At 37.9% G+C, this 13,999-nt stretch overlaps 1 protein-coding gene across 1 annotated transcript; it reads right to left on the reverse strand.

The window, feature by feature from the left end:
- Positions 1-326: 326 nt before the first annotated feature.
- Positions 327-12,991, reverse strand: LOC123871784 (chorion peroxidase-like). The gene is made up of 11 exons (XM_045915724.1): positions 12,709-12,991; positions 8,244-8,378; positions 7,407-7,746; positions 6,912-7,131; positions 6,184-6,358; positions 5,632-5,759; positions 4,781-4,963; positions 4,081-4,408; positions 3,630-3,761; positions 1,983-3,551; positions 327-1,071 (listed from the first exon to the last, which is right to left on the reverse strand). The coding sequence occupies exons 3-11, from the start codon at positions 7,686-7,688 to the stop codon at positions 912-914; spliced, it is 3,177 nt and encodes a 1,058-aa protein (XP_045771680.1). The 5' UTR covers positions 7,689-7,746; positions 8,244-8,378; positions 12,709-12,991; the 3' UTR covers positions 327-911.
- Between the last annotated feature and the right edge of the window lie 1,008 nt (positions 12,992-13,999).

Below are 13,999 nucleotides of genomic sequence, written 5' to 3' on the forward strand. Positions count from 1 at the left end.
AGGTTACGTTCATTATTTTAACCTACCTACCTACTGTTTTTACCTTATTTTTAACTCAAATTATCACACAATTACAGATACCTACCTAGTTAATTACTTAACTTGAATTTACGTTGTCACAACATATTATATACTTAGTTATAATTTAGTAATAAATAGGTATTTATTAAGGAAATGAAATTAGTCCAACTTTCGTGGAAATCAGCTATAGGTAGGTAGGTACCTATAGGAATTATTGTAATAAAGATTTCACAGTTTTGTAATGTAAAATGCTGAATTTGATAAGAATGTGATCTGAATAGCTATAACACATTTTTTATGCTTAAAATATTTTCGTCACGAAAAAAACATTTCTATGGCTTAAAATTAAAATAAGTTGCGCCACCAAAGTAGAAAATACGCAAAACGAACGCCCATGGTTGGGCGCTTCAAGCGATTAGTCTTCTGCGCGCTCACTTTCAACTTTGGTGACGCCTTTCTGCAATAACGGAACTCTTTAGAATAAGATGCGTAGTAAGTAGGTACATGTCGGAGCGAAATGGCATAAGCCGTTAGTTAGCCAACTCTCTTAGTGATATGGCTAACGCCCGGGAGATGTTAAACGACTGCGGCCGGGCACATGAATATCTATGTTCTAAAATCTAATTTAACCTTACTTTAGTCTCAGTACACCACATTCGATGTAATCCTAAAATCCCAGAGGAAGAAGAAGGGTGACAAAATCTAAACTTTAGTTTGGTTTTCGTGACGCCAATAATTGTAAGGTGCTCAACGTGCATCTCAGTGCCTTGTGTTACGACTTGTACACGCGTACGCGCGCGATCTGTGTGACGTCACATCGTGCAGTTTCCGTCGTGTGTTGTTACAGCCTTAAATAATAGTTATTTTTTTAAGTTTTTTTTTTTTTAATGTTAAGTGCGACGTCGTCCAGGCCTCCGTCTCAGGGAGTGAAAGTCCATGGGGCGGGGGACTTCCCTCAGCGCGTAGGGGTCGAGCTCGATGGCCGGCATGCGCTGGGGCAGGCTCTCTGGGAGGTCGTCTTTCTCCTTGTAAACTGCCCAGCGGGATGGACTGAAACAAAATTGTTCTATGAGCTTCCTATAATGTGCTCAGTGAGGTATCCGCAAGCGGTAGTGAAATGACCCGACGCGTAGTCAGTCCCTACTCCTTACCAAGCGGCCTTTGGGGGAACACGCTTACCGAAATAAGCTACATGGAGAAATGAAGTGTTATTTATTATTACCACTTTCCATCAAGTGTAATTAAGTATCTCAATTACACTTTTACATCTCAACTACGCCTGCTCGTTTGCTCGCTATTTTTATTAAAAAAAAGATTATGGCTTGCCTTTCTTTAGCGTGGTTCATGAGTTAATAGACTGTTCTCACACGGGGGACAAAAAAATATTTTCAACGCCAATTGCAATAATTGTGTTGGCAGTTGGAATTTACATTGGGTGGTTGGACGTTGAATCCATGTTGAATGTCACACGACGTAAAATTGTATCGACGTGATTTTAAAATAACAAGTGTAAATTAATAATTTATAAAACCCCCAACAAGTGAAGGTTACAGTAACTAGAAAAGAGCTGATAACTTTCAAACGGCTGAACCGATTTTCTTGGATTATAGCTAAGAACACTCTCGATCAAGCCACCTTTCAAACAAAAAAAACTAAATTAAAATCGGTTCATTAGTTTAGGCGCTACGGCGCCACAGACAGATACACAGATACACAGATACACGCGTCAAACTTATAACACCCCTCTTTTTGCGTCGGGGGTTAAAAATAAATTTTGCCGTGTCAGAATAATATTTATAATAACTACACATTTTTTGTTAAACTTTTCAAATGACTAGCAGATGAAGAAAATATTATCTGTTTGTTCAACCCCAAAAGTAGCAACTGTCCAATTTACGAATAACTAAAAATTACATTCTATTTATAAAGTGATAAAGTTTCAACCAAAATCACTGACTTACCTGTTTTCACTTGGTATAATCTGAAACGCCACTGAGGGAGTTTTTGCGGAGCTGGAAGGTTTCCTAATTGTCAGTCTCGGTTTGTCTCTTCGCACTGCTTTGATTTCTTCTGTACTTTCTATCTGATCGTTTCCAGATCTTTCTTGGATATCCAAGTTACTATTACTAGTTGGCGATTCATTAGATTTTTTCAGTTCATTTTTCTTTTGAGCGTTTTTAATTTTAAGGTCTGTCGAATTATATTTACGCAAAACGTTATGAATGTAATAGTATTTATCTTTAACGTCTGAAGTCAAATCGTCTTCATCATTGCGTCTAGTTGGTCTTTGTGAATTGTAAGGTTTTGTAGCTGTCTCATATAGCAAGAAAGTTGATAGTTTGCTGTGATTTAGGTCATTTGTTGTGTCGTCAGATTTTACAGTTTCAACGGTCGAAAAGTCTTTACTAATAGAGTCTGGTTTAGCTTTTTCAGTAGTGATCTTACCATTATTAGTAATGCCTCCTCTATAAGTGCCTACGTATCCAAAAGTTAGCAGTTTGTAAACATTTTCAGTTGTTGGGTCCACTTTGTCTGTAGTTTTGTCTGTAAGAGGTTTAGGTCTGTTTGTCATTATAAACATTTCTGTAGAAAGTTTGTCATTTGATGTCGACGTATAGTCATCATTAGATCTAGCTGATGATCGAGAGTTTTCAGTCACTGGTGCGTTTATTCTAGATTCAAATTTATTATCTAAGTTGTGTCTATTATTATAGTAAGGTCTGTTAGGTCTTCTGTATGTATCATCGTAACTTTGGTATGTAACTTTAACTACGTCTCTATCATTCTTGTCTCTGTCATGATTATGTCGTCTTGTAGTCTGTCGCCAAGACTGAGTAGGTCTTGGTACGTAATTTATTAGATACGTGTATTTGTCAATGTTTTCAGTCACAGATATGTATGGTCTACTGTTAGGTCTTTTATGTGGCGAGTTATTTATTACTACGGATTGAACGCTTTGTACATCGTCATAATAGTCGTTGTTATACTGTCTAGTGTCAGGATCAGAGTCGCTGTAACGTCTTGTCTTTATTTTAAAGTCTAGTTTATCATCTATAACTTGTACTATAGGAACAGGTTTAGTATTGTCAGTTGTGGTCTTGTTACTGTCTGTTTCAGTCCGGTTCAGTCTGTTGTTTTGTTTTTGCGGTTTATTTAGAAGTGCTGCATTTGGTTTATTTTGATCGGGTCCTTTAGAACCTTTCTGTGGTTTTTTAGTTGTTTTCGGTTTATTTGTAATGGGTTTAGGCTTGGCTGGTTTTCTTGTAGTAGAGTCATCTTCTCCTGATTTCCTTATGGCATTGTTCGAATCTGAATTTATTTCAACCCAAGGAGATAAGTCGAAGTTATTTAGGTGTCCATTGCGGCAGGAGATTCGGTCATTATCTTGGTTATCTGGTGATAGGAAAACGAACGGTTGTATGTTGTCAATGCTGTCTAAAGTGCGACAGAGCACTTGAGCTAAAGATATTCTGCGTATTTGTTGTAATTGTGCTGGTGTCAAAGAAGATTCGAACCCTCCATTTTCGTACCTGAAAAAAGAAAATAAAATTCGTGTATGGGGTTGGGTGTTGGGTACTAAAATAGGTATCATTGTCACAAAAACTTACCAAAAACGATCTCCTTTCCTAAGGTTGGTGAATTGTTGTGCTATGATACATGCGAATGTTGGTCCCACTAAACCTCCAACGACCGGGCGCTCAGCCATGCCTCCGGTAAATAGATCTATATCGTCCACATGTCTAGAAGCAAACATGTATGAAAGAATTTTTTTAAATATGAATTAATAGTATTATCTTCACTTTTCATTCGTAACGTTATTAACGTTCACTACATTTCAAAACCTCTCTTGTTTTGCAGACCATTAATACCCTGTATTGGCGTGAGGTATATTCAATTTAACCTTTAATTTACAGAGTCTGAATTATTAAGTAACTTATATTATACTTACAAAATATTTTTAGCAACCTCGCCGTATTTTAGTAAAGATAAAAACCTTTACACGATACTTCTAAAAACTCTCTGAATATACTTATTTCAACCCAAAAGTATAAATCTTACTTGTATAAAACCTTCAGTTTCCTCACTGCCCTTGCCGGCATCACCCTGAACAGATCATCGAAGCTGGTAATGGACGTGAGTCCGCAAGGTTCCCTCCACGTCGTATACGGAGGAACCCCATGGTCCCTCCCCCTCTGTATATTGATGGCAGCCAAGTCCATCCCGAAGCTGAAGTGAGGGGTTTGGAAGAGATGGTTGGTGAGTTCCTCGGTGATGAACTCGTCACGTTTCTGTATGGGCTGGTTGACCATGCCTAGTAGTAAGCGGTCTACGGCACCCATGCTCCAGATGTTTGACGGATTGGTTAGTTCGTTGTGGAGAGAAACGTCTGTCAAAATCAAAGCATTTACACTAAGTAGGTACAGTGTACACTGTACACCTTTCGAAGGTCAAAAAGATCAGTTCAATTAAAAAGCAACTTTGATATTGGTATTCATTCAATTAAGCAAACTTTTAACTGAACTTGACAATACTAAAATTAAATAAAGACTAAAAAAAATTTAAATAGTGGTAACATTGGACTTCCTTGTACGACACCCTTTGTAACTAAAGTGAGCATTTGATTGAGTGTATCAACATGTAATTGCATGCTTGTGATGGATTTCATTGCTAGGGCGACTACCCATGGATGAAACTATTATTTTGGAAATTAATCTGAATTTCTTGGCGATTCTAAGACTATAATAGAAGAGTTACTTACTGTTTGCGATGGGACGATGGAACCTATCAAATCGCATCAAAGAAGGTTGTACGAGGCTGTGTCCGAAGCGGAAGGCGGCGGAACCAAAGGCACTGGCAGGACTTGCGTTGATCTTTGGACTGTAACCGCGGTAGAAGCCCTTCTGCTGAAGATCCAGCTCGAACAACCGCATTACTTCTGAACCTGGAATCGAGAAAAATGTGTTGGTTGAATTTAGTCTAGACTCGTAGAGCCTCGATAGCTCAACGGTTGAGGAGCAGACTGAATTCCGAAAGGTCGGCGGTTTAAACCCCACCCGTTGCATTATTGTCGTACCCACTCATAGCACAAGCTTTATGCTTAAAAAAAAATTGAGAATGACGCAGAAGAAAATAATATAATTAGGTAACTATCCTGAAAGTTAAAGTGGTGATAGAGGGAAATGAAAGAATAAACTTAATCTACAATCTGTAATATTTATTTCTTACATACTGTTTTTTTTTTGTGACTCAAAAACAAATTATATTTAGACTAGAGGATGCCCGCGACTTCGTCCGTGTAGATGTAGGTTTTTGAAGATCCCGTGGGAACTGTTTGGTTTTAGGGGATAAAAGCTTATGTCCGTCCCCTGGGATATAAGCTTACTCTGTGCCAAATTTCGTCAGAATCGGTTAAACTGTTGGGCCGTGAAAAGGTAGCAGATAGACAGACAGACATACTTTCGCATTTATAATATTAGTATGGAGTATGGATTAGGACGTAGGTACTGATGCTGCTTAAATACTTTCATGTAGGTATATGGTGCAAGTGTATTTGAAATATTAGGCTACAACTGTCAATGTCAGTTTCTCAGAATGTCAGTGGTTTCTCACCTAAAACAATGGGCAGAAACTCTCTGTAAGTGATGTGTTGTATCATGGCACCGACAATCTTCCGCGTCTCTTGGTAGATCTTCTCGTCACTCCAGTGTGGATTCAGGTGCGCCAGCTCTTGAGCCATTCTGTGGAAAATCAAAATTATATAACTCAAAATTTAAAAAAACCCCGACACAGAAACCTCTATAAGAAAACTAGAAAAGAGCTGATAACTTTCAAACGGCTGAACCGATTTTCTTCGATTATAGCTAAGAACACTCTCGATCAAGCCACCTTTCAAACAAAAACAAACTAAATTAAAATCGGTTCATTAGTTTAGGAGCTACGATGCCACAGACAGATACACAGATACACACGTCAAACACCCCTCTTTTTGGGTCGGGGGTTAAAAAAGGAAGCTGTGGGATGCAGGACATAACGAGTGATATGTTAATTACACAATTAACTTGCAGAGTTCTACATAAAGGTGTTAGGTATATCTCGTACGATGGTACGGAACCCTTCGTGTGCGAGTCCGACTCGCACTTGGCCGGTTTAAAAAAGTGATACCTGTTATGTTGCCTGAGCCACACGATATGCGCGGCGACGAGGCCGGGGTGCTCGTTGACTCTCGCGTCACCGGACTTGAAGCAGTCCGTGGAGACGGCGCCGCCGCGACACAGCTCGTCGCGGTCGGTCGGCAGCAGGGGACGACGCTGTTGGACCCGACCGTACTGGAGCATGCCTGGAGAGGAATACACATTTTGAACATGTACGCTCGGCCTCAGAATTGGAGTAGCAATTCCGCGAAACTTTGCATCAAAAATCTGTCGCACTTGTCCTTTTTCTATAGACACCTTACGCATGTGCATAACCGTGCCACGCGGATATGATCCTTAAGGTGCTACACGACTTACGCCTTTGACTAAATAATTGGTTTTGGGATGGTATCCTAACTCTTAAGAATATCTGTTCTCTGAAAGGATAGATGGGTATTGGGCACCAAAGGAGGGCTCCGTCGATATAGGGAGATCTTAATCTATAATTTTTTTTAAAGTGGCTACGCTTAGCCTATTGAAACCTCAAAATTTAACGAAGCACATAATATTTCCTGAATAATATGAATAACTCAATGATTTTAGTAATGAATGACTTGATAGTCATTAAACTAATATAAAATCCAGAATTCAGGAAATTCTGGCTTCGAAACAGTAAAGAACTACAAGAAACACTGAAGAGTGTTTAAACACTCTTCAGTGTTTGTGTGTGTGTGAATATAAACAGTAGGTAAAACTTACCATTTCTAAACAGCCTGAGCTTATCCGACTGTCGCGCGGAACTGGCGTATAGCGGAGAGCCATCGATGTACGCAGACACTTGGTTGAACTGCTCGCGCCAGCCCAGCGCGCAGTCGTCGCGAGGAGCTGGAGAGGATCGCACGAAGTCGAGGCAGCGGACCCCGCGGGGGCCGTAGAACGGGTCTGATGGTGGAACTGCTATTGGCATACATTCTGGGTGCTGAAAAGAATTGTTTCGAATATTTTTATCCTAAGGTTTCGTTCAGAGAGACGCGTAGCAGTCTAATGAATCTAAAGGTTCGTAGGTCGACTTCGACGATTACGTTTTCCTAGCCATGGTAGGAATTTCATAGAAATCAGTTATCCCTTCAGTAGAGATAATTATCTTCTGTACATTGCCCTTACATTATTTTATATTTAAGTTTTAAGTTACACGAATAGATAAGAAAAATACCAATTCAATGTTGAAATGATAACGAAATTCAAAAAACTCACCATAAGTTCTTTGGAAATAAAATCCCTTCCACCATCTTTGCAGCACCTCGGCACTGATCCATTAAAACTTCTCGACTGTGAAGTCGCCGTGAGATCATGGTCCAAGAACTGGCCCCACTGCATCAACAGGTGGGTGATCCCAGTGCTCTCCGCGTTCTTGTCCTCATGGACGAGAGCGCTTATTTCTCTAGCGGAGGGTAGTTTTGGGCCGAATATGGAGCGCCTGGGGGCTTGGATGCCGTCGGAGTAGACTGGTTGTAGGAAGCGCTGGACGGGGGTCATGGTGGCACCCCAGCGCGGGCGGCTCAGGTTGTTGCAGGTGCCATCGTGGGTGCGGTACCTGAGGGTAGATTATTTGGATTGTTAAAGTTATGTGATAATTCATCCGCGTTGATTTAGGTTTTTAAATCCCGTGGGACTCATTGATTTTTCGGTATAAAAAGTAGCCTATGTCACTCTCCAGGTCTTCAAAAATCACGTCGACTCCTTGCTCCGTCGATTGAAGAACAAACCAATAAACCACAAACAAACACACTTTTGCATTTATTATATGGGTAGTGAGGTAGTGAAGTGATGCAACTCTACTATCTTTCGGAAAGCGGTATTGGCAGACTCTCAATTAGGTAGCTGTCTACCTCCTAATTACCTGTTTAGTAAGAAAGTTGATGCCATTGTTTAATTAGGTTGTTGATGAGGTAGGACAAGGAGCCGTTGGGTAAGGAAAGCGTCAGCGTGTGGAAGATTGACAGTTCTACAGCATAATCCGCTGGGCATAGAAACTTGAGATGAATATACTTTTAGCAGAAATTGGATGGATCAGTAATAAGAGAATCTTACCGTTTGGAAGCCGGTGGGCATTTGGGCGGACCCCTGAGGGGGCACTGCTCCAGCAGAGGGGACTGTCGCAGCGCGCTGGCGGCCGGCAGCTGCCCGTCTTCCGTGCGACTCTCCAGGTTATCTCCATTCTCGATACTGGAAACAAGATATTCATCAGATTAGGCAGTGCCGGCTTTACCTATTGTGCAGAGTATGATGGCGTAGGATCTTAGCTGAGCGCTGCTCGCGATCCGTCCAAAGAGCATGCGTCGCCCGCGGCTCTCTTTCTTTAAATTAATATCTTTGAATAAACGACAAAGTTAGGGTTCCGTACCCGAAGGATGTCACCGGTGCTATTTCTGTCCTTCCGTCAGTCCATCTGTTTGTCAGCGGGCTGAACCTAGCTTATGAAACGTAATAGGTAGAGTTTGCACAGAATGTGTATTTTTTTCTCTTTGTACTATAAAAAAGAGTAGTTTTATCATAGAAAAGGGTATAAGAATTGTTTTATAGGTGTAACTGGCTTACTAGTTTCTACGCTATTAGCTACATTGTTGTCAATGAGAATATTGGAACTTCGAACCCCTCCTTCGGATTTTATAAGTGGGGTGAATCTAGATAGCAGATAAGTACGGATCGGTGAGAGGTGAAATTGCATATTTATGAGATGACAATACCACTTTCATTCAGGCTAACATTATAAGATTTAGAACTTTCTTGCATATAAATAAATTAATTACGCAAGCTTAGTAATTAGAAATTGACATGATTAAATTTTATAGCTTGATCGGTTAAGCAATTTTGTAAATAGGTAGATGCCAAACAAAGTTCAATAGTAATAATTTCGTAGCAGTATTAAAAACGATTACTAGAGTCTCTTGTAAGAAGACATATTTATTCAAGACTAGCTGATGCCCGCAGCTTCGCCCGCGTGGATTTAGGATCTGAAATCCCGTGGAAAAGTTGTCACAAAGTTCCTCTATCGATTAAAAAAAAAATTACGCAAATCGGTTCAGAAATCTCGGAGATTTCGGTGTACATAGGAAGAAAAACACAACTCCCTTTTTGAAAGTCGGTTAAAAAAGTAGCCTATGTTACTCCCTGATCAATCCTCTACTTGTCTGTGAAGCCCCGTCAAAATCGGTCCAGCCGTTCCGAAGATTAGCCTTTTCAAACAGACAGACAAACAGACAGACAGACAGACAGACAAAAATTTTAAAAACGTGTGATTCAGTGTTGGTATCGTTCAAATAACCATATGAGCTTAATATGAGGTACTTATTTCGAAATTACAGACAGACACTCCAATTTTATTTATTAGTATAGATGTCTCTCAGCAAGTTCAAAGTATTTAAAACTCCTATTAGAAATTAGAATAGGTATATAGGATTATTTAAATGATAGGAAAGCTTGTTGCTTTAATAAATTTTGATAGTTCTAATAAGTTTTAAGTGATGTGAAATGGCGATAATAGAAAGCATACCCGGCTGAGCTTGCTGTGGACTTCTCCTCAGACCAGGGCGCATTTGGAACCCTCGTAATTAATAATTACCATTCCCTAAATTATCTTACACTTTCAACAATAATAATGATAGTCAAAAATTGTAAAATGGCACCTATTTTGAATATATGTCTGAATTAGACTTTAACATATGTTTAAATTAACATTAGCTGTGTGTATCTAAGACCCAGTTGCCAGATAAAGCGGGTGATAACTTAGTGGTTAGGCGTAGAACTCTTGGGGGGTCCGGATTTTAATTTTGAGAAGAAATCCGTCCCTATTAGTGGACCGGCGGCGATTTTGAGATGATGATGATGTAAAAATCGAACCCGGACCTTAAGGGCGCGTTTCCGCATTAACAGGGCTCTCTCCGTCACTCCATATAATCATAGTTCCAATTTTATTTGAATAGTAAGCAACCAAAGTCCATGAAATTTTGCAGGCATATTCTATAAACTAATATGTGTGCCTGTGGTTTTTTAGATTTTTCTAAAAATATATAGTTTTAAAATTACAGGTGCTCAAAGATTTGTATGGGAATTTTTAAGACCGCGTAACTTTGAAACCGAATATTTTAACAGAAATCTGGAAAACCACAGCCATAGATATTAGTTTCTAGAATATGTCTGCAAAATTTCATGAACTACGTTTGTATAGAGCGAGTGACGGAAGGACCCCTCTTGACGTCATCATCATCATCATCATCATCAGCCTGTGGACGTCCACTGCTGGACATAGGCCTTCCCTAAACCTTCCTTGACGTCGCGGCGCCATAAAGGTTTTCACTATCCCATAATCCATATTGCGCAAGAGTGATTAAAGTATAATACATAAATATTATTTGTTTGAGCAGTAACAGTATAAAGTAATTAGTATGCGCAGCGGCGCGCGGCGTGCAAAAGAGTTAATAAAATCTTACGTGAGCTGACTTGCGATTTGCGATTATTATGAATATTATGTAAATGAAAGTTACTCGCGAAGCCTAAAGTAAATTTAGATATAAAAGATATTACATATTACGTAACGGATATAATATAACTTTCTAAAATATGCCTCAGGCAAGTCTCGAAAACTCGGTCTGCCCATGAGACGGATTTTCATATATTAAAATATAAATGAAATAAATTTTATGTTAAGTATATCCATGAAATATAACCTTTCATTTAAAATTGAAGACATATGAGTTCTTCGTGTTTTACGAATTTTTTATACTTTACGTCCAAGTAGTTTAAATAATAGATGAAAGTTGTATGGAAGTCCGTTATTTTTACGCTGAGTTTGGTGTGGGCTCTTAAGACTGACCTGACTATATCATCCTACAAATCTTACAATTCGGACCATCAAAAGGAATACAATAGTAGGTACCTACCTAATATTTTGGATAAATGATTTGAGTTTGAGTTTTATGAAAACTATCATTTGGGCTTTCGTTTCAAAATGAATAAATAAGTAAATATGTGTTTCAAGATATTTTTAAGTTCTTTCTCCAAGAGGATTAAATAGAGGATGAAAGTTTCTATGTATTATAAGTCTGTTTTTTTTTAAAATTGTTATTAGGGCTTCTGGTTAAAAAATAAATAAAGAAATATTATAACTTAGTCAGTCAGTTAGTATTATATAGGTACCAATGATAGTATAGAGGTATAGAGTGCAGAAGCTTAGTATGGGTACCATTTTGACATTGACGAGTGTCAGCCCTATCCGCGTCATTGACCCCAGTGAAAGTGAAAACCACTTTCGCTTGGAACCGGCGGTTGCGTATACAGTAGGTGGTCACTACATGTGGTTTATGGACACTGGATATTTGTCTAATGGCTACCTAGTTAGCATGTATGCTTTGTGTGTTTGGTATATATTTTGAAATTGACGTCAGTATTTTATTAATCTAATTAAATAAACAATTAAAATTAAAACTTCACAAAAAAAGCAAAACAAAATTCAATTATTCAATTCTTTGTCAATTATAAATATTATTATCATGAAATTTAAAAAGAGCAACCGCCGAGTTTCTTGCTGGTTCTTCTCGGTAGGAACAGCATTCCGAATCAGTGGTAGATTATTCTGACGATTCAAAAGCACTTGTAAAAGTTTAATTGAATAAAAATAATTTTTTGAATTTGAAATTATGAAATGCTAAATAGTTCCCGAAAATATTGCCTCTACGCCGTAGGCGTCTAGTCTACGCCGTAGGCCTCTACGTGGTTCGAAGTTAAATTCGTGTGTCGTGGTTTCGAATAAAAATTTTCTGTAGTTTGACTATTTTCGTGGTGGGGTAAGGGTAGAATATTCTTGACAAAAATAATGCCAAGAAAAAGAGGAGTTTCATTTATTTATGTTGAGCTTTTATGTAATAAAAAGCCATGTTGAGCTAAGGAAGGTACTTGCCTGGTGGCTACAACGTTACCCGATGGAAAATTTCGAATAGTTTAACAGTTTAGTTTGGATTCAATAAAAAATGTTTGTTTTTTCAGACTAAAAATGTTTTTAAAATATTAATTTTGAAAATAAATTAATTACGTACCTACTTTAAAAGTACTTAATAATTAGGTTAATTTATCACAGAATAAATCATTATTTACTTACCTATTTCCTAATTTGCACTGAAAATTTAATTATTTCGAATCACTCTGCATTGTTTTGGCAATAACTAGTTCGATTTTTAAAACTTTTTAAAATACTTAAATTATGATTTAGATGATTAATTATTAGATTTAAATTATTACCTACTTTGTCAAAAAATTTGTATGTCAGGGTTTCCTGACTGGATGTGTTGACTCAACTCTGTAAACGCCTTGTCACCTCAACTATTTCATTTTCAAATTAGTAGTAGAAGTAGTTTTGAATTAATCAATCAATTACTATTTAACTAGATTTTATGCATATATTTTAATATTTCGCCAATTTTTTGAAATAATTTGATATAAATGTAGAGCGCCAAGCATAGCCTGAAAAAAATTATAAACCTACACTTAAAAAAATACATACCTTAAAGTTGGAATCAGGAACACCGTTTAATCCAGTCAGTCAATCCATAGTCAAAGTCGGGTCACATAAAGTCACAGTCACATTCACTGTCACTGTCAACGGTCAGTCAAAAAAGCAGTCGCATGTCTTAAGTACAACCTTAGCCTAATATTTTTAATCTATATTTGTAATAAGCTGTATAGTTAGCAGTCATAGTCCATCAGTCTTAAAAAAAAATTGACTAGAACGCGTTCGTAATTTGAATTTTCCGCGTGTAGGCGCGCATACCGCCATCGCGGCTGCGCGTTACTGCTCGAGGGAGAGGGTAGCGCGCGCTCAAATACTTCCACTTCTTTCTACCCATCGTTTCGTAAACATTTAAACAATCGCTGGATATGTTTGTCAACAAGCTTCAGAAGGCTTTGCTCGAAAACATAACGACGAAGCTAACGATACGCACGACACATCGTTACAATTTATACCTGCCTTGTAAGTTTTACAACACGCAGGTCATTTTGATGATTTCCATGGAAAATGATAATGGGTATTGAAAAGCTAGATTCCATGATTCCATTTTGTATGAAAAGCAAGCAAAAGTGTGTCTGTCTGTCCGTTATTTTCACAGCCCAGCGCTTAACTGAATTTGCATCTCGGAGATACATAGGTTTACTTTTATTCCGGGAAATCAAAGAGTTCCCACGGGATTAAAATAATGTACGAGTAAATACACGCCGGATGAATTCGCAAGCATTGGTACGTTTTTTAATCCAATCAGTGAACTCTTTCTTTCTATCCAGTTTTTATTAGTTTTTGAACCAAATGAATGAACCAAAGGGTTAATTATTATTTTTTGATTTACGACTCTTGTACTTTCGTACATTCGCGTACTCTATCCTCAAAATCATCGAAAAGTAGAGAGTACTTTGACCTTTCTGTGAAAAACAGCTAAGACAAAATGTTTTGTAACAAAAAGTCCATAATGTGATTCTAATTGAAGATTTTAGTAATTTACTTTTTTATACATAATTGTTTTTTCCAAAAAAAAAACTCGCGATTTTCACATTGCTTGCGAAAATATTTCAATTAGGTACTTAGTTTAGTTAATATAAAAGCAATGGCAAACTTAAAAGATATTTTTTGTATGTTCTACCACTTTTTTGGAAAGTTTTTTTAACATAAACTAAATTGAACAACGGAAAGAAGAATATATATTATTTATTTGAGTACAGTACTTCATTACTTGAATTTCTGAAAGGTTTAAATGGGTTTATTAAAAACTGCGATACCCCTTCTTCAATCGTAGACTTCGTCA

The sequence above is a fragment of the Maniola jurtina genome, chromosome 14, assembly GCF_905333055.1.
Source record: "Maniola jurtina chromosome 14, ilManJurt1.1, whole genome shotgun sequence".
Taxonomy (NCBI): Eukaryota; Metazoa; Arthropoda; class Insecta; order Lepidoptera; family Nymphalidae; genus Maniola; species Maniola jurtina.